Genomic DNA, 21,642 nt, shown 5'->3' on the forward strand with positions numbered 1-21,642 from the left:
TTATCATCTAAAAAGAATATCTTTTAATTATAAATAAAATTAGTTGCAAAAAAATATAGTTAAAAATGTTTCTACTATATATATATGAAAACTTTCAAGAAATTAACACAATAATAAATGTATATATTTTGATAAATAAATTTCATATATAAATAATTTTATATTCTGTAAAAAAGCTTAAAGATCATAAACAATAACTTGAGCTGGCACAACTAACTCGCAAAGATAACCAAACAAAATGCTCCATTTTTTTTCAATTTCATTGTATGTTATAAATGTATTTACTTTTATATAATATTTAAATTTTCTTTGTATTTTAAAGTATATTAAGAATTTTTTGGAATGCTTAACATACAAATTTAGTTTTTAACAATCATTCAATTAAACCAGTTTGATATGCGTTTGTTCTGTATAGTCTGCTTGATCCGCAATTGTTCTACTTGATCTGCATTTTCTGTTTGATCTGCATTTGTTTGATCTCCATACCATTCAGAGCCAATGAAGATTTACCGATAAAAAGAAAAAATCCTTGATGTATATAGAGTATATTAAATAAAATCTCAGTTACTTATCATAAGTAGTTGATGAAGGGTTCATCATTAGGTATGAGAATATGAGTCTTAACATGCAGGTTACTCCCCGTTTGATCCGATGTAGGATGAGTGTGAATCGAACAATCTGAAAATAATCTAATAATCTATTCATGGACGTAGGTTATGAGTATTTTATACGAGGTGTGGGTTGATGGATTGCATTCCAGATATCCATCAGCCGGAAAAAAATTATAAAAAAAAAATTTAGAAAAAGTGTTTTTGGTAAAAAGTAAACAATTATGTTTAAAATATGGGAATTTTAAAAACATGTAAAATTTAAATATTTTTTTTTAAAAACACTTATAACCCACGAATCCCACATATTATCCACAAAATTAAGTAGAATGGATACATAATACATAATTATTTATTTACGGATTGTATAGATCAGGCCATTTGATAAATAAATAAAATCCGCGGATTGGCGGGGTCAGTGAAGTGGGTATATCCAGCAACCCAGTCCTATTCATTATGATTTGCCTATATATCTACTTTTATCCAAAATGAATTTAACACATCAAACGGTAAAAAGAAAGGTGAAAACTTGAGATTTATATCCTCTGTTTTGTCCTTTTCCCTGGGTTATAGGCTTTTCAGAGATTTTATGGGGGGGGGGGAATTCTCATGAAAAAGAGATGAGACTCCCGAGGTGTCTAACGAAGTTGACATACAAATTTTTCCCCTAGTGACGCGTGTGGATAAGAAAACTTCTTAGACAGAAAGGTGTGTATGTTTTTTATTCAGACAGAAGTAAAGATGACAGCTGGCTAAGAGTTTGAGACAGAAGACAAAGGACAGAGGACAGAGTCAAGTTAGCATGCATGCAGCTTTATCTTACAACATGTAAAAATTATATTCGTATATTCGTACGCCACGGTCGCTTTGGTTCCTCTCTTTCTTTACATATATAACAATTTCATACATATGTAAGTTAAATTTCGTTAAAAAAATACGTATTGTACCATTTTTTTAAAAAGAATTACACATGTAGATACATTATACCTTACGGATACGGAAAAGCACATTTCAAATAATAGTACCATTCAAACGTAAACAAACAGATTCTTACACAAATTGTCTCATTTGAATTTAACAATAGCAAATGTCAAAATGTGTATTAACAAAGGCTTGGAGGAATTGAACACGTAAGAGAAAATTTGAATTGTGATTAATTAATTCTAGTTTAAAGTTGCACAAATATTAAAGAAAAAGAATGAGCCTACCAAATCAGAACAATTAATTTAACAATTCAAGACTGTTGGAGCTAGACTCCCACTGTAGTAAAATTATACTAACCACACACTTTTTGTAGACTTTCATTATTACTCTGCTTTTCTGGGAAACACCACCTTCCTTGACCCCCAAGGCATCTTCCAATTGGAGAGAAACTTATGTTCTAATGCAGACACTTCCGCATTAAGCAATCTCCATTCCTACACACACATAGAATCTCGAGATCCACTGATATGAAATGGTTTAAAAAACATTTATCATCCTTTAGCAATATATAAAGCAAACCTTGAAGTCCCATTGGCATAGATGCTACGATCATCTTTACCGACCCAAACATAAGTGTCCGCTTAAATCTTCTCCGTGTCATCAAAACCCTCCAAGATTGCATAGAATGTGACCGGAGACAAACGGTTACCTGCGACGAGAGAATCTTAGCTTTCAAATCAGAGAAAATTTGGTGACCACAATTGGAATGAGTTACGAATAATTAACAAAATTCCATTTAAGAAAACAGTAAAGTGAACAATATACATCATATACCTGCCTGCTTATAAGAATCAAGCTTAGCATCGGCCTGCTGAGACTGAAGTCTCAGTTTCGTGTTGCATCTACCAAAGAGAGATTGAGAAGCGTGATGAGTCATATCTGGGAACAATCTAGAGCAGTCTGCAATGTGCTGTGCAAAACTAATAGATTTGAAAGTTGAAGGTTAGATGAAATTGGGAATTAGGGTTCCAATTCTTTTACAAGGAATCAACTAATGTACAATAACAACAGATCGAATGTGAAGTTGAAGACTTACATTAGAGTAAGTTGCAACTGAAGCCGGACGTGACTGAGACGAAATCGATTTGGGTTTGTCCCAGAAACACAGAGATAAAGACGGAGCCGGATGTGACTGAGACGAAATTAATTTGGGTTTAACACAGAGACGCAGAAGAAGCTGGTGGAGACAAATCCGGTCGTGAGAGAACATAGAGAGTCGGAGATGGAGATGCCGGAGACGACGAGGTGTGTTTTGTGTATCTGTCGATGTTGAAACCCGACAAAAGGTAAAATCTTTCTTTTTCTTCTTAAAGTGTATTTTTATTTATTTTTTAAATTATGGTTTATGGCAAAATCGTAAATTCGCATGTTTCAAAAGTTATTCCGGTAATTTCAAACTTATATGAGTCAGTCTAGTAATTTCATGACTTTTTAGGTCATTTTAACTAATTTCTCTTTAAATTATGTTTGAAAACTTATATTGTTATTCATCATCCTCTTTAATGCATACTAGATTTTGAAAGGGCGGGGTTTTTTGTTGTTGTTTTTTCAGTATAAAGATTAACTATTATTCGTTTTAATTATATAAACCGTAACATGATCAAATTTCAATTATGCGGATTTGTAATAGTGTGTACAGTATGGCGAAATTTAAAATGCGTCATACAATCGTTTTGTGTTTGTAATAAGTTAAACAATGTTTTATCCGAAATTCTTACTTGGGCTATTGTATAATTTTAAAGATTTATAATTATATAAAATATTGCTAAAAAGCGCAGGTTGTTTTCACTTATTAACCGAAAATTAATTTACAAATTACTATTATTTTGTTTCAAATCATAACAATTGAATTTTTATATTTTTATTATTTGTTTTTTCTCTTCAAAATAAAAATAAATAAAACAAATATTTGGTCAAGAGTGATTCGAATGAATTTATAATTTTTTATTAAAGAACATATAATTTAAAAGTTTTTTTCGAAAATAATGTTGAGTTTTAAGAAGTGTTTTCATATTCGAGCTAGATCTGTTGAACTGGAAGACCCGTACCATGTATATAATCTAGTTCGGATTTAATGAAAAAATCGTTAATTAAAAATCCGATAAAACCCGGTAAAACCCAAAAATTCATTATTAACCTGTCATCTAATACTAATGATCAAATAAAACATAAAATATCTTATAGTATTTTGTTTTTTTTATTAAATTAATCATATACTTTTTAATAATACATAAATTTGTGGTCTTTAAACTTTGATGATATTTTTATTATGTCATCCAAATAAAAAAGATAATATAAAAACTTATTAATATGACAATATTAGTTTATTTTTGTTATTAATGACCTATTATAAGTTTGTATTTTTGTATTTTTTATTTTAGATTTAAAATTAAATTTATGATACATAGATTTAAGAAAATAACATTATAGTGTCATTATGTTTTTTTATTCATTTAGTTTCAGAATATATATGTCTAATATTTGAACATAAAATATTTATATTAAATAAAAGTAACATATTTTATAAATATGTGTAAGCCCATTATTTGTTGATCCATTAAAATATATTTCTGTAGGCCTAAAACTAAAAGACTCAAATGCCATTAATGAATTTTATTAATCCTTTGTAAAAATAAGGGTATTTTTGGAAAACTTAAAACATTCATTAAGGGTATAATTTAGGAATGATCCTGTTTTAATGGTATTGATTTACAATTACAACACAATTCAAAACTTTATATTATTATACAAAACTTATAACCGAATAATTAAATTGTCGATGATGATGAATATTGATTCAAACCAACAAGTCTCTTATAATGTATAGATATTTAAACCTTCTCTTTGGTGCTCTTTTGGATGCAAAAGTGTGAAATGCTTTTCTTGATTCCACTGGTTTTCATTCAAAGCAATAAGTGAAGTGTCTTTGTGAAGATGTGTACAAAAAAATGATGGGTTGATATTCAATACAAAGCACCGTTTCGGTCTTAACCTCTCAGAAAATCGCATTCTTGATTTGATAGACAAACAAGTCAAAAGCTACTGATGTGGAGGTTGGGCTGCCGATTGATAGATATCATATAATTGTACTATTGACGTGGCAAGGGACGTGGAGAATTAAATGGAGCAAAGGGTTGATCCATGATATGCTGGGTATGCCAGATGTATTTTTGGCTTCTGTATAATTTGGAACTACGCTTTTGTATGTTTGGAGTTTCTTCATATGCTTTTTGCGCATAACCATTTCCCTTCGTATAAAATCATTTAAGATAATACAAATTTTATTTTGCTCAAATGGATCGAAACCATGAAATATATAAAAGTCGTATATTTTGGCTATAGAAACAACAATGGTGCAGCCGTAATGGGCATGTTTTGCTCTCTATGGAGTTGGAGAAAAAGACTAGTGAATGGAAGAAAAAACCTTCAAATCTAACAACTAACAATAGTATAAAGCACAAATAGGTCAAGCTCGAGACAAAAAGCTTAAGCCAATAGCAAAGAAAACTGTGTAGTAGGTAAAATCAGCTATGTTTATTTGCAACAAAAGGGTCCAGAGAGAAAATGGAAATATATATAGTCAACAACAGAAAAAAAAGGAAATATAATCACCTCAAACAGAATGAAGTAACTCAACAACAATTTGAAATGGCTTAACAGAAAAAACATGACATCAGAGAATCAATTACTAGTGCGCTATATTTTGAGTTGGAATGTAGTAAGGGGCCATGTGCGTAGAATTTCTAGTAGAAACAGTGCCTATAGCCAGATTGACAGATCCGAGTTCATCGACATCAATGATTTCGACTCTGTTGGGGTACATGCCGGGAAAGGAGTTAGCAAGGACAAAAAATGGCGAGATCTCCAATGTCCTCAGTGTAAAAATGCGTTTTCTTCTTCTTCTAGTTTGAACACCAACAAAGTTTCTGTTTTCATTTTGGGCATATCAAGCACGCTCCTAGTGGTCTTCCTGTACCACTTTATCAAGAAAATTCCACCAGTTGTTTGTGACTACACCAAATGTTCGGTCGTGGAACACGAATGCAATATCTCGAGTTTGGACATAGTCAGCTCAGCAAGGTTGTGGAATCGCAGCATCTGGATTTTAGGATGGTCATTGTTGTTGGACCCAATTTTGGATATTTCGTTAATGGGCCGAGCCAAAAGAATAGGTCGAAAATGATGGAGCCCGTGGAAGGAACTCGAGGTCGAGGAAAGAGGCATCGAGATCACGGAGATCGCGGGATCGGTTACAAGAGAGACGGAAGATACGACTATAAAAGAGAGAAGAGTTCAACACGTGAGGACACGTCGAAACCCTAGAGAGAGAACTATTGTATAGTATCAGATGTCTCCCAAACTATATCCTCATTATATCTATCCTTGAATATAAAATTTTATTCTTTTTTTCCCTAATATTACAATTTCATACTTGTATACCGACATATATATAAAGTTCGAAATCGAAAAGGCCATAGAACATAATTTAAATTGGTATACTGTTTATACCAAACTGTAAATGATTTTAAACCGATATTTCCCCACGAGAACTATTGTATATTTCTAATCAGGTTTGTCACAGCAGTTTATCTCAACAGTTAATCCAGATTGGCTGAAGGAGCATGTTGATGCTTGAAAACTGGACAAATTAAAATGGGGATACTTCCTGAACGACAAACGTCCATGGTGAGTATCATTTTCAAACTGTTTCGTCTAAGGAAAACTTATCCAACTATCTATTTTTAAGTTTATACGTTAATGATTTAGTTTTCTTAGCTACAAAAGTTTAATATCATTGACTAATTTTGGTTTTGTTATGCTGTTTTTTTTTTGTTTCATGGCTTCTTTCTTAAATGTGACTTCAGTAAAATATATTAACTTACTTGACGTGTGAGAATATTTGTCTTCATTGTATATGATGTGTAACAAATGAGAGTTGATTGTATATTTCTATCCAAATTAAACATAAAAGTAACCTTTTATGCTAATAAACTATTATAAGTTGTAAAAAAAATGCTAATAAACTATTATTTTATATTTGAGCCAGGGGTTGAAACGGGGGCTCTTGATGCCGCCAGAGATAACCGTCAAAAGGAAAGATGGATGTTAAAGAACTTGGGCTTTTAGTCAATAAAAGCTCAAACGAACCATCAGCCTTCTTCTTCCTGTGAAAAAGATGACAGTGCCACTCCTCTTGCCGTAAGGAAAGAAGGATCGGCTACAAGGAGCTAACAGAGAGTGGATAGAATAAGAACGAAGTTGTTGATGGCAGAGAGTAGAAGAAAGAAGCCGGATACGGTGAGAAGAAGTACGGTGGCGGCGTAGGAGGAGGTGCCCCTGTGGCGATGGTGAATAAAATATATTATTGATGGATATTTATTTAACGGCTCCAATGTATTGGCAAGAACACATACACATGTACAACGGTTGCTCTTTAATGTAACCATGCGCTTGAAATTGTATATATACGACATTTAAGGGTTGAAACCTAAAACGCTTATAAAGTTTGTAAAACTTGGGACGCAAGATTCATTCCAAAATATAAAAAGATTAAATAAACCAGTTTAAATTAAGGGAAGTGTACTAGAATGACTCAAATTAGTTGAGAAATTACTAGAATAACTCTTAAAAGTTTAAAATTACTAACATTATTTTATGGTCGAAAATGTCCTTGACTCTAGTTATAATCAAAAAGTAATATTACAAAAATGCCATTTAAATTAATTAAAAAAAATCGACGGCAGACTTATTTAACGAAAAATAAATCTATCATAAGATATGTCTGTTATAAAAACCTGTTGTAAAATATAGATCTGCCAAGTATTTGGTGACAGACTTTTCTGGTACGACAGATTTTTTAAGTCAGCAGATTTTTGTGGCCGATTTAAGATTGTTGATAGATTTATCTATTTTAATCTGTCATATGTAGTAACCGATTTGTTGAAGGAACAATTTTTTTTTTTAAGTAGTCAGAGTTTTGAGACAGATATGTTTATCGTTAATAGACATATATTTTGCTGATAGATATATTTGCCCGATTTAATTTTACGGCAGACTTTTGTATTCATTTGGTGGCAGATTTTTTAAATTGTAGTCTTTGACGGCAGACTTTTAAATAAATTTTAATTACTAGAGTGGGACACAATTCGAATTTCTGGTTAAATTCATCTAAATTTCGGTTTAATTTAAATTGGATCTCGGTTGGGATTGATTAAATTTGTTTTTAATTAATTTTGAAATTTGGTTTAGAGTTATTTTCGGTTTAAATTAATTTAAACCAATTTGAAACATTGGTTTAATCTAAAAGATATGTCCACGTTAACTCCAATTAGGTTTTACGTTCTTTAACGTCTTCTTCTTCCTGTGACCTTCCACTCAGAAACACGTGATCCACTTTCATGGTGACTTACAACTGCATCTTTTAATTCAGATCGAGGAGAGAGTAATGGAACACATAGTTCTCGTCTGTGGGAAGTGGAAAGTTGAGAAAACTAGGTGGTTATTTGAAGTAGACAACGAGCGAGGGAGCATATTGGTTGCTGCGAATGAAAACACTCGATTTGAGGATTTTGTTGAAATTATATTTGAGGATTACGAAGTTGATTTTGCAGATTACGATTTGGAACTGAGGTACGTTTTGCCGAAGCGGAATCTACAAAAACAAAGCATCGATACACCACCTGTGAAAATAGGAAACGATAGGCAGTTTCATGCATTCTTGGGTCTCTACAAAGACGAGAACGTTCGAATATGTGTGGAGTTTAAAGCGAAAAAAATTGCTGGGGAAAGAGCTGCGGAAGATCAGAAACAACCCAAAGAAAGAGATGAACTATTGTGTGAAGACGAAGAAGATACAGACGAAGAGGGTGATCGATTCGATTACTGTGATGATTCTGATGGAGAAACATCCGATGATGAAAACTTTACCACATACGGGATTCCACCAGACCATGTAGAAGAGGTCCAAGGATCTTGTACAAATATGCTTTATGCGCAAGTCCTTAAAACACAAGAAAGAGAGTCTCCAATGAGTTTATTAGATTTGCGCTCATTCAAATTTGCAGTGGGGCAGAGTTACGATTCAAAAGATGCATTGGAGACACGTCTGAAGATATATTCAGTTGTCCAACGTTTCGATTTTGATGTGGATAAATCTACAAAGAAATTGTTTCGTGTAAAATGTTGGCTAGAAGGTTGTACGTGGAATCTTAGAGCTTCACCAGTAGGTGAGTCTTCAAAGTTTACTATCCGAGTATATGTAGATGAACATACCTGCTCTGTTACAGAACGTCCATCTCGCTCCAGACAAGCTACTCCTGATATTCTTGGACTCTTGTACAAAGACTATGTTGGTGGGGTTGAACCATCTGTTTTGCCAAGTCATGTCTCTACTGCTATGAATATGAGCTTCAGAATCAAGGTCGACTACATTACATCATAAAATATTGTTTCTTTTCTGGCCTTTACTTCTTTTAAATCGTTTTTTTTTGTTTATTGCAGATGGATTACTGGAAAGCTCGTCGTACACTTCAAGCTGCTAGAGATCTCGTAATGGGTACTTCAGAGAGTGGATATCAGGAATTACCTACTTACCTGCACAAGATCGGAATGTCAAATCCAGGAACTTTAACTCGATTGGAAGTTGATACAAACAACAGATTTAAGTACTTATTCCTTGCATTCGGTGCTAGCATTACTGGCTTTCCATTTATGAGGAAGGTTGTGGTGGTTGATGGAACGTTTCTGCAAGGAAAATACAAAGGAACGCTTCTGATTGCAACATCACAGGATGGTAATTTTCAAATCTTTCCAATTGCGTTTGCTGTCGTTGACACAGAAAATGATGAATCATGGACATGGTTTTTCCGCCAACTCAGCCGTGTGATACCAGATGATGAAGGATTAGCGTTAATCTCAGACAGGCACAAGTCAATAGAGAAAGCTATTGCAGTGGTCTATCCATTGGCAAGCAGGGGAATTTGCACGTACCACTTATATAAAAACATCTTGTTACGATACAGAGGGCGTGATTTATTTGGATTTGTGAAAAAAGCCGCCAACTCTTTTAGGTTAACTGACTTTCAAGCAACCTTCGAGAGAATCAAAGAGATAAATCCAGATTTGCATGCTTACTTGGAACGTGCTGATGTACGTAAGTGGGCACGAGCTCATTTTAGAGGTGATAGATATAACCTCCTTACAAGTAACATAGCTGAATCAATAAACAGAGCTTTGTCGGGTGCTAGAAGCTTGCCTATTGTTCACCTTTTAGAGTCAATCCGATTAATGATGACACGCTGGTTTGCAACAAGAAAACATGACGCTGAGTTGATGAAAACCTCTCTTACTCGTGGTGTAGAGAAGATGTTGGAGGTAAGAAATTTTCAATCAGATTTTGTGTCTCGTTAGACTATATGCTAATATATTATGCTGTAACATTTGCAGGGCAGGATACCTATTGCTGATTTACTAAAGGTTCAAGCAATAGACAGTGATCAGTCACAAGTGAAAGGAGTCTCGTCTTTACATGTTGTAAATTTGACCGAGAAGACATGTTCTTGTCGTAGATTTGATTTGGAGAAGCTGCCATGTGCTCATGCTATAGCTGCTGCGGAAGCTAGAAAGATATCATGTATATCACTATGTCACCGTTACTATCGGAAGCAGTACCTTTACAACGCATATTTCAGTGCTGTTATGCCCAAAGATGATGCTGTTCCAGTTCCAGAAGAAGTTGCAAAGAAAATCTGTTTACCACCTGCTGTCCGTCAACCACCAGGAAGACCGAAAAAATCAAGATATAAATCTATTTTGGAGAAAGTTGCAGATAAGAAGCGGCCAAGGAAAGAACACACATGTAGAACTTGTTACCAGACGGGACATAATTCTAAAACATGTCCTCTTAAGTGATGAGTATGCAATCAAGTTTCTGGCTTTTTCATTAGATTTAATTTTAGTTCTTTGTATACTCTTTGGTATTGCATTACTTTTGCACTTGATATTTGGTGGTACGTTACTTTTTATTTCTTTTTAAGTGTTGATCATCATTATAATCTAATGCATTAGTTTATGTTTGCCATTATCAAGAAAATGTTTTAGGTTGATGAATTAAAATCGATCAAAGCAACCAGGTACTAAAATAAAAAACCATCCATGTTAAGTAATGTTTTACTTACTACTACAAGTACTGAAAAAAAATCATCCAAGTCACACGTCCTACAACGTTTAAATTATCATAATCCAACTGACAGCAACAAGAAAAGTAAATCATCCTTCTGCAACAACCTCTGCCACCTCTTCATAAATCTCAGCTGCCAACTTCATTCTTTGTGCCGGTATGATCGTATCACTTAAGCCCACAAAAGTACATCCAACAGCCAGACATTCAATGTATTTCAAAGAGTACACACCACAATCTCCCGGATCATCGTTATGGGGGATCTTTTTGTGCCTACGTAAGGCGAACTGCTGCTCGGACTTCTTTCCTAGTTCTGGAGGCAGCATCTTGTTAAGCACCAGTGGAATCATTTTTGTGAATGGCCTGCACTCCTCCTGCAGCTGCTTCTGATCCTTCACCACACTCGGAATACTATCATATACATTGATTGTCGCCTTCTTTAAATCAATGTGTAGAGCAACCCAGTGATTTCCATTAATAAGGTGGCAGAGGAACAAGCTGTCGACATCTTCAAACCACTTCTTACCTGTCACAAACTCCTCCGGGTACTCTCCATTGAAAGCCTTGATGTATATATCTGACACCTCAATTTTCTTCTTGTCCTGCTTTTCGAAGTCAGAAACCCATGACTTCACGAACCACTGATCTAGAAATGCAATTCGAGGGGAAGCATATGGAGATGTGGATTGCATGGAACGTCTGTGAAACATGAGCATTGCTGCGGCAATGTGCTGTCAAAACGAAAACCATTACTTAAAATCTGTAAGTCATTACTCTTGTGAAGACCATAATAAGTATAGAAAAACTCACAGAGTCACACAGCCAGCCATAATTTTCTGTTGGCCACACATTTCTTGGCACCATCAACTTTAAGTAAAACTGAGCGCAAAGCTCACTATATCCACCATATTGAGAGTGCTTTTTTTCCCTAAAATGGAAAACATAGCAATCAAGCACCATATATATGAAGATAGGATGTAAGACAAAATAAGGTGGGAGAGAAGACACTTACAAATCTCGCTTAATAAAATCCAAAACTTTCACCAATTTCTGAGATTCGACTTTAGCAAATGGGTCGTAGGACACCTTAGATGGAGTGACACCAGTGATTATACGTTTGACGGTTGAATTCCCTACGTACGGCCATACTTGAGTCTTCGTCAACTGGGGTTTTCTTCTACGTGTAGGCTCCTCCAAAGTTGAAGCAATTGCTTCCAACGCTTGTCTACACTCTTCACTATTTTCCCACCGCAAATGCTGATTCCAACCTTCTGAAGAGATGGATTTGTCATTCAGTTCTGGGATGGAAAATGCTTTCTCCTTCTTCACTTTCTTCAGTGACACTTCATCTTTCTTCCCTTTTTTTTTCACATCACTGGTCTTACGCTCCTTCTTCATGGCAGTATTTTCCTTTTTCTCCTTTTTAACAACACACTGAATTGGTAAACCATCTTGTGAATTTATCTTCTTCTCAACCATCCATGACTGTAGTAAAATGCATGTGTTAGTGATATTAATTAAGAAAATAAAAAAAAAATTAATCTCAGAGAACATACCAAGGCACTGCTAGAATCATCATCCTCTTCTTGCGCAATGGAATTTTGATCATTGGAATTGGCCACATCAGGAGGAATGTTTACACCCAGCTTCTCTTTAAGATTCTTTACCTCTTCCTGCAACATGGCAATCTTCTCCAGAAACTCTTTCTCATATAAACACACCCTAGCATCCACTTTAGCTTGTATTGTCGCTTCCAGTTTCTCACTAACTTTATCAGCCACATTAACATCGATTCCATCTAATTTTGCAGTCATAATCTTAACCGATTCAACCAACCCAAGTATAGCGATGTTGTGAGCTACAACCTACAAGCAATTCACAAACCAAAAGAACAATTCAGGCAACGTCAGAAATAACATGTTCAGATACGTGTTCAGATACTTGATGGACCCCTTATAGCGACATACCATTTCTGATGCTTGACAACCATCACCATGTTCGTTGTCCTTCTTTCGCTTAGAAGAAGGACCCACATCAGTGGTATCTGGAACAACAGGTGGGTGCACGTGAATTTTTCTCTTGTTGGATTTGGTGGCAGCCGTTACTTCCCAAAACTTTTCATCAAGCTGACCTTTGAGGATGTCCTGAATCATGTTATCCAGCTCAATAGACACTTCATTATCGTCCCACTTCGGATATCTATCCTCTATTGGCTTGACAACCATGTGCCTCACACGAACCTGTGTAATAATATACATGATTAGTAAAAAAAAAATTTAATCAGAAAATAGTACTTCTCTTCATACCTTCTGATACTTTCTTTTTTCTTGGGCACAAAAATCTGAGAAGTTGATACGGGGACGAGATCCCCTCCATGAGAGAAGAGGGACATCAGCTCCTTCTATCCGATTCCCAAATTTCTCTCCTAGACCAGGGACATGCTCAAAAATCCATATATAGAGAGCATGGACACAGCCATGAAGTGTGTAACTCTGCTTTCCTTCATATGTGAGTACTTTAATAGACTCAAGGAGGCTGATAAATCCTACACGACCCCATGGATATCGCTGGAAAGCTTCTCGGTCCATCACTCTTTTAGCACAATGCAAAGGGAGTCTGCTGTTGCTGGAAATTCCAAATATCCCAATGGACAGCACACACAACAAACCTATCATCACTCGCTCCTCCCGAGGCCAATTTCTGCAAATAGGAAGAATGTCTTGGAGCTCTTTCAATGTAGGTCCTTGTGAAGTCGGGACATTCATCTTCAGCCAAAAACTCTCATGCTCCACATCCCAAATCTCATCCTTGTCGAAAGGATCACAGTTTAGTCCCGTAATCTCCTCAAACTCATAAAGAGAGAACCGCAGTGGCATAGAGTCTATCAAGGACCACATCTCATGATTGCTCTCAATGGCCAATTGATTGGCGAGAAAATGGTGAACGCAAGAAGCAGACCAAGTGTACTTCAACTCTTTGAGCTTCAAAATCACTCCAACAGCTGACTCCCTCAAGTCAGACGCAACGTCATCCCCAAGATCTTCTAGCACCGCTTGAATGTTGGCCATGAAACAACTATGGTTCATGCTCCTACCCTGAATTGGGGTTTTTCCAACATCATACAAACGAGGAGGATACTTTCGTTCACCCGAAGAAGAAGCCATACCTGAAAAAAAAATAAGTGGAATCAAAGAACTGATTTTTAAAAAAAAGGAATTGGAAACAGAGAAATCCAATACAACACTTGATACACATAGATTTCATACTAACATACATTAGCTTATAGAGAAACAGAGAAAACCCAAACCAATTTTCGAAATTAGGGATTTGAAATTAGTAATTAGGGTTTTAAAATTTAACAGCAATCAATCTGAATGCAATCAATTGTTGAAATTACTTTCTAAGACATAGATTATATCTTACAGATTCAAGGAACTCGATTTATGGTGGAGGAGTGAGGTGAAATTGAGTTCTTCCTCACTGATGACAGAGACGAAATCGATGGAGGTGTGGAGAAAAACAGAGATGAAGACAATCAATGGTAGAGTAGTTGTCGAAGAAGATAAAAGTGATGGAGGTTGAGTTTCTGGACGAACGATTGAGATGGAGGAAAAAGATGGAGATGGAGATGGCTATGGATTATGGATGAAGTTTGTCGTGGGGGAGAAAAGATGACGAGTTCTGTCTTATTTTTTTTTCTTTTTTTATTTGTTTTCTTTTTTTTATTAAACTGTATTTTATTAATAAAAAATACTTATAATTTTGTGTTTAGTGTTTAGAAGGATGGGTTTTTAGTAAATTTGGTTGCTTTGCCATTTAGTGTAGTAATTATAAAATTATAAGAGTCATTCTAGTATTTATGGGAATGATTAGAGTCATTCTAAGTAATTTCCCTTAAATTAACTACGTTCTACGTATGATGTACTTTAGACCTATTCAAAGACAATATAGGAAAACTAATCAACATAAGATAAACAATTCTACGTTACCCCGAAATAATAGGTAAATGGGATTCAACATAAAAAAAATACCAACTAACAATTTTCATCTTTTGTGTATTAATTGTGTCACTTATATTTTGATACAAAAGTGTATACATATTTTATAATAAATCAAATATGTGCTAAATAGAAAAATCAGAAATCCATATTTAAAATTTACAAAAACCATCAAGCAAAATTCTTTTGAATCGGTCAGCCAAAACCGGTAAGAAAATAACTAAACAATATTTATAAAATTATATGCAAACTCAAACAAAACAATTAACATAGTAGTAAAAAGGACAAATTAAACCAAAAACCCCCTTTCACCAGTATAATTTATTTATCGCACTCTCCTATTATATTCAAAAAATTCATATCTAATTTCATTTCTGCAAGTTTTGCAAATATCGAACATACATAAAGGCTATATTTTTTTAATGCTATGTTGTAAATACAACTTAGGTCTAAGGAGATCATCAAGAAATATTAATAAATTTTCTAGCTACTTTTCAAGATCAAATTGTATAGATTTTCGGGACAAAATTATTAAATAATATTATAATTTTAAACTTAAAAGGAAAATGATATGAAACGGACACCTAGTAATAATAATATAGAAATCAATACTTAAAAAATAATTAGGAAAAATCAATTTTACCAACGTATATTACATTTGAAGTTTTATTCTTTTTGCTAACATTAAACTCTTCTTATTTGATTGAATAAGATACAAAGATAAAACTTGAGGATATTTTGCTCTCTACAGAGTTGTGGAAGAAGACTAGTGAACGGAAGAACAAAAAACATTTAAATCTAACAACCAACAATAATATAAAGCACAAATAGGTCAAGCTCGAGACAAGAAGCTTTGCCAATAGCAAAGATGGTTTGTTCATAATTCAAAAGCAACAAAAGGGTCCAGAGAGCAAATGCAAATAGAATGAAGTTACTCAACAACAATTTAAAAGGGCTTAATAGAAAAAAACATGACATCAGAGTATCAATTACTAGTGCTCTATATTTTGAGGTGGAATGTAGTAAGGGGCCATGTGTGTAGAATTTCTAGTAGAGACGGTGCCTGTAGCCAGATTGACAGATCCGAGTTCATCAACATCAATGATCTCGACTCTGTTGGGGTACATGCCAGGAAAGGAGCTAGCAGGGACACAAAAAGGTTCAGCCCTGGAAAGGAAAATGACGAGATCTCCAATGTCCTCAGTGTAAAAAGCGTTTCCTTCTTCGTCTAGCTTGAACACCAACAAAGCTTCTGTTTTCATTTTGGGCATATCAAGAAAGCTCCTGGTGGTCTTCCTGTACCACTTTATCAAGAAAGTTTCACATGTTGTTTGTGACTCCACCAAGTGTTCGGTCGTGGAACAAGAATGCAATATCTCGAGTTTGGACATAGTCAGCTCAGCAAGGTTGTGGAATCGCAGCATCTGGATTTTAGGATGGTCTTTGTGTTCTCCGAGATCCCATGATCCGATGAGATGACCTCCTGATCCGGGTATGTGGAACATGCCATCTCTCTTGGAGAACATGACACGGGAAGAGAAGAAACTTGGGTTCGCTATCCTGATGTTGATCCACTCCGAGTTGCTTTGAGCAGCCGGTCTGCATAAGCTGAGTTGAGGTCCGACGAACTTGATAGCCACGACACAGTCCTCTGCCTCAGGAGATGATGAGGACATGGACATGTTGGTGGCGAGTTGGGTTTGGCAATAAGGCAGAGTTACAAGAGGAGGCAGGGAAATGTGTTTCGGATCTGTGTACGATGCAGCCGGGTTTAGATCGTCTTGGAGACGGACTCTTCCGTCATCTAGAGGAGTAGCCACCCAGCCATGGGACGACCCGATGGTTCCCAATACACCAAAACGAAAGTATTTTAGTATGCTTGTGAACTCTGTAGGCACATCCTTTTCCACGTGAGTCACGGAACGCTCATTAGCATTCTTTATGTTGAGGTTTCCGATTTCGTCAGCATATGCACAAGGGCTAACGGATATTATGGCACGAGGAGGGGTTTGTTGCAAAGAAGATGAGAAGCTATCTGAGCCAAGAGGAGATGACCTAACCACCACACGTCTCCCAAGGCAGAGCTTCGAAGGCTTGTTGAGAAGCAGAGACATGAATAACTTTATCTTAGCAAAAGCAAGAGTTTCAAAATGAAAAAAAAAAACCTAATTGAGAGAGTTGGTGATGTTTTACATCTTCTCCGTCTGACACTCTCCATTAATACAGAGAAGACTTGCCCACCAAGTCTCTCAGTTAATGAGGTCAATATATTTAAGGCATCTTATTTTCATTTTTGTTATGAAAATATTTCAGCTTAACGTCTTATTAAAAAGAGGATATGTAGTCTTAATTCAATCTTTAAGCGGATCTAAATTGCAAAGGTACATCTATCTTATTAAAAGAGAAATACAAATATGAATTACTCCTTAGTTTTGCAAATAATTTACATTTATATGCCTCTGATGTATTAATTAAATCTATATTTATGTTTTTTTATTTTTTCCTGATTAATTAATGTTTTATCCGACATTAATTTTAAACTGAAAAATGCCAAAAGAAATCAACCTAACGTCTCCATTATATATGGACAATTGTCCAAAATAACACCTTTAAAGTTTTTATCACAAAAATGACACCAAGGAAAGAAAATCACAAAATAACATTCATTAAAGGGTAAAATGTCATTAGTACCCTTGTTTTAAATTTAATTAAACAAAAAATATCAGAACCATTCTTCTTCTCGATCTATTCGACGCGACACAATCTGGCTAAGAAGAGGAGGAGCAATGGCGAATACGCAGACTTACGGCTTCCCGATCTTCGCAGCAGACTGGATCCCTGAGCTGCGAGTCTTTGACGTGGACCTCCCGGAGCTGCATCGTGTTGGCAGGCGGAGGCGGAGCTGGGGGACACGGGATACCTAACGTTATCGTAATTGTCGTGCTGATCTCGAAACCAATTCTCTATCGGAACAACCTGTAAGTGTGAAAGTTTCTCTCTGTTCATACCTAGTGAGTATGTTCTGTATCTGATCGCAAGGATTTGATTTGATTTTGTTTTTAAACAGGTAGGTGGGGTTGTGGTCACTGGTCTTCCATATAGAATGGTTGCTTCATTGATGCTTAAGAGATTGTATTTGCGTTGTATTGTGATTTTGACTTGTTTTAATTGTCATCTATGTTTGAAAGTTGAAAGCTTTACCTTCTGGGTAGTTGAATCTTATGAATAATTAAGTGTCTTGTGTATTGGGTGCTGGGTGTATAACGAAAAGGTGGGAGCTTTACACCGTTACTTAATGTTAAAGCTTTGCTACCTTGTGGTTCCTTCCGTATGTGACACTAGACGCTTTCTTCTTTGCATTTTTCTAAAGGAAAATTGAAGCAGGAGACAACAGTATATTTTTACTTAAGCATAAACGGATTTTTTATGTTTGGTAGTATTAAAGCACGTCGTCCTGGATCTGAAGAAACCTCACAGACAAGCCTCACGTAAGCTAGGTTTTGGTAACGTGCCAGAGACTATGGTCGTTGTTCTCAAGTATTCAAGTACGTCACTGCCGAAGTTCTGAAGCTTGCTTGTATCAGTGCCAGAGACAACAACAAAACGTGGGATTTGATTTCTTATCGAGAAAGTGTTAAATGTGGTATCATTAAAAAAACACATATGTTATATATGATAGCTTTTGACACTTTCAGGATGGGTTTCCAGAAAATTAAAATGAGTGTGCTTTTGCATAAGTCTTTTTTAAAAGAGAATCAAAAGCGTGTAAAGAATCTTAGACAATCATTGTTCAGGATGGCTATCCTAAATTGGAACTTAATCTTCCAAAAAAAATCAAAATCTATAAGAAAATTCATTAGTTATAGAAATCACCAAATATAGTTCATTGTTTACAAAATATATAATACATATCAAACAGAGAATATTAAAATAGGATAGCTTGAAGCATTTACAATAATTCTATCGAAAAAGTGTTAAATGTGGTATCATTAAAAACACATATGTTATATAGGATAGCTTTTGGCACTTTCAAGATGAGTTTCCAGAAAAATAAAATGAGTATGTTTTCTTGCAAAAGTGTTAAGTGTGGTATCATTAAATACACATATGTTATATATGATAGCTTTTGGCACTTTCAGGATGGGTTTCTAGAAAAATAAAATGAGTGTGTTTTCTTGCATAAGTCTGTTTTAGAAGAGAATCAAAAGCCTGTAAGGAATGTTAGACAATCCTTATTCAGGACGGCTATCCTAAATTGGAACTTAATCTTCCAAAACAAAAAAAAAATATAATCAAAATCTATAAGAAAATTCATTGGCTATAGAAATCTCCAAATAGAGTTCATTGTCTACAAAATATAGAACACCTATCAAACATAGAACATTAAAATTGGATAGCTTGAAGCATTTTCAATAATTCTATCGAGAAAGTGTTAAATGTGGTATCATTAAAAACACACATATTTTATATAGGATAGCTTTTGGCACTTTCAGGATGGGTTTCCAGAAAAGTAAAATGAGTGTGTTTTCTTGCATAAGTCTGTTATAGAAGAGAATCAAAAGTCTGTAAGTAATGTTAGACAATCTTTGCTCAGGACGGCTATCCTAAATTGGAACTTAATCTTCCAAAACAAAAAAAAAACATAATCAAAATCTATAAGAACATTCATTGGCTATAGAAATCACCAAATAGAGTTCAATTTCAACAAAATATAGAACACATATCAAACATAGAACATTAGAATTGGATAGCTTGATGCATTTTCAATAATTCTATCGAGAAAGTGTTAAATGTGGTATCATTAAAAACACACATATTTTATATATGATAGCTTTTGGCACTTTCAGGATGAGTTTCCAGAAAAATAAAATGAGTGTGTTTTCTTGCATAAGTCTGTTTTAGAAGAGAATCAAAAGCCTGTAAGGAATGTTAGACAATCCTTGCTCAGGACGGCTATCCTAAATTGGAACTTAATCTTCCAAAACAAAAAAAAAACATAATCAAAATCTATAAGAAAATTCATTGGCTATAGAAATCACCAAATAAAGTTAATTGTCGACAAAATATAGAACACATATCAAACATAGAACATTAAAATTGGATAGCTTGAAGCATTTTCAATAATTCTATCGAGAAAGTGTTAAATGTGGTATCATTAAAACACACATATTTTATATAGGATAGCTTTTGGCACTTTCAGGATGGGTTTCCAGAAAAATAAAATGAGAGTGTTTTCTTGCATAAGTCTGTTTTCAGTTTTCGAAGAGAATCAAAAGCGTATAAGGAATGTTAGACAATCCTTGTTCAAGATGGATATCCTAAATTGGAACTTAATCTTCTAAAACAAAAAAAAAACATAATCAAAATCTATACGAAAATTTATTGGCTGTACAAATCACCAAATAGAGTTCATTGTCTACAAAATAGATAACACATATCAAACAGAGAACATTAAAATAGAATAGCATGAAGCATTTTCAATTATTCTATAAAGAAAGTGATGGGTTTCCAGAAAACTAAAATGAGTGTGTTTTCTTGCAAAAGTGTTAAATGTGGTATCATTAAATACACATATATTATATAGGATAGCTTTTGGCACTTTCAGGATGAGTTTCCAGAAAATAAAATGAGTGTATTTTATTACATAACTCTGTTTTTGAAGAGGATCAAAATGCGTGTAAGAAATGTTATCATTTACCCATATGCATACCCATATTACAACCTGATGATATATATATAGACATCAATCACATGTCAAACTTGGTCTTTTAAACTTTTTCCTTGGTGTCATGTTCTGTTTAGGCATGTTGATATATTTGGTAGGCTCTTGAATATGCTTATGACATTATTAGTCTCTTGTTGCTTGTGCTTGTGAAACTATCTAGTGCTTAAAAAAATTTCAGGAACCATTTGTGTAGTTTCAGGAAAGCCTTCAAGAAAATAGAATGGTAACAAATTTTGAAAAGTTTTTACTTGGTGTCTTGTTCTGCTTAGGCATGTTGATATATTTGGTAGGCTCTTGAATTTGCTTATGAGTCTCTTGTTGCTTGTGTTTGTGAAATTTTCTAGTGTTTAGAAAAATTTCAGGAAAGATTTGTGTAGTTTCAGGAAAACCTTCCAGAAAATAATATGGTAACAAATTTATAAACTTTTTTGCTTGGTGTCTTGTTCTTCTTATGCATGTTGATATCTTTAGGATAATATGTAAGATATTTAGAATGAGTTTCCAGAATATCATTCTCAGTTATACAAAGTGTAGAAATTGTGAGCTTAATACACTCTGTCCTTTTTAAGTAAACATCACTGGCCATTATAGTAAAAAAAGATTAACAGTTTGATTTCCTTCCTCGTAGATACACCATATTAACAGAATCTACAGCCCCATTCCCTCTCATACCATAAGTCAGTTTCCACGAACTCTTGTGGTCTAAAGAAACCAGACATGATACCTGTTCTTCTTTATTTTCAGAAGACATTACAAGCTAGTAATAATAATCTCATGTCCACTCTTTCTTCACAATAATGAAACACCAATGCCACAAGCCTAATAAACCATTTTGTACTTTAACCTCGGGGAGATAGCTGTACTTTCTCTATCAAAATGTTTCTCCTGTGATACAAGTCTATTACATCAGTAAAGATTGTGAAAAGCCAAGAATGAAATCTATATGAAAAGCTCATCTTGAAGATTGTAAGAAGATCAAGTTACCTCATCCAAGCATGAAGGCTTTGAGCTATTTGTTCTCGGTATGGCATTCTCTTCAATCCCACCAGAAGCAGACGAGTCTGAAGCCCATCTTGGCGATTTCTGAAAACAGGATTCCAAAGATTCACTTCGTCTACTTGTGCTTGAGTACAGTCCAAACCTGTGACT

At 34.6% G+C, this 21,642-nt stretch overlaps 3 protein-coding genes and 1 long non-coding RNA gene across 5 annotated transcripts; 1 reads left to right on the top strand and 3 right to left on the bottom strand.

Annotated features, from left to right (window-relative positions):
- Positions 1–1,770: 1,770 nt before the first annotated feature.
- On the bottom strand, positions 1,771–2,897 carry LOC130501922 (uncharacterized). 2 transcript variants are annotated; one of them, XR_008939951.1, is made up of 4 exons: positions 2,629–2,897; positions 2,367–2,512; positions 2,112–2,241; positions 1,771–2,026 (listed from the first exon to the last, which is right to left on the bottom strand). It is a non-coding gene; the product is annotated as an uncharacterized LOC130501922 (long non-coding RNA). The 2 variants fall into 2 exon arrangements; XR_008939950.1 differs by having other exon boundaries at positions 1,772–2,241.
- A 4,707-nt stretch (positions 2,898–7,604) lies between these two features.
- LOC108832924 (uncharacterized) lies at positions 7,605–10,502 on the top strand. Its single transcript, XM_018606374.2, has 3 exons — positions 7,605–9,012; positions 9,093–9,965; positions 10,038–10,502. The coding sequence occupies exons 1-3, from the start codon at positions 8,038–8,040 to the stop codon at positions 10,500–10,502; spliced, it is 2,313 nt and encodes a 770-aa protein (XP_018461876.1). The 5' UTR covers positions 7,605–8,037.
- Positions 10,503–10,714: 212 nt separating this feature from the next.
- LOC108832923 (uncharacterized) lies at positions 10,715–14,458 on the bottom strand. Its single transcript, XM_056996732.1, has 7 exons — positions 14,194–14,458; positions 13,077–13,936; positions 12,738–13,010; positions 12,327–12,635; positions 11,783–12,255; positions 11,581–11,698; positions 10,715–11,501 (listed from the first exon to the last, which is right to left on the bottom strand). Exons 2-7 carry the CDS (start codon positions 13,932–13,934, stop codon positions 10,860–10,862), a joined length of 2,673 nt encoding a protein of 890 aa, XP_056852712.1. The 5' UTR covers positions 13,935–13,936; positions 14,194–14,458; the 3' UTR covers positions 10,715–10,859.
- Positions 14,459–15,610: 1,152 nt separating this feature from the next.
- Positions 15,611–16,944, bottom strand: LOC130501921 (uncharacterized). Its single transcript, XM_056996730.1, has one exon. It carries the CDS (start codon positions 16,880–16,882, stop codon positions 15,761–15,763), a length of 1,122 nt encoding a protein of 373 aa, XP_056852710.1. The 5' UTR covers positions 16,883–16,944; the 3' UTR covers positions 15,611–15,760.
- Positions 16,945–21,642: the final 4,698 nt, after the last annotated feature.

The sequence above is a fragment of the Raphanus sativus genome, unplaced genomic scaffold (assembly GCF_000801105.2).
Source record: "Raphanus sativus cultivar WK10039 unplaced genomic scaffold, ASM80110v3 Scaffold0330, whole genome shotgun sequence".
NCBI classification, from domain to species: Eukaryota; Viridiplantae; Streptophyta; class Magnoliopsida; order Brassicales; family Brassicaceae; genus Raphanus; species Raphanus sativus.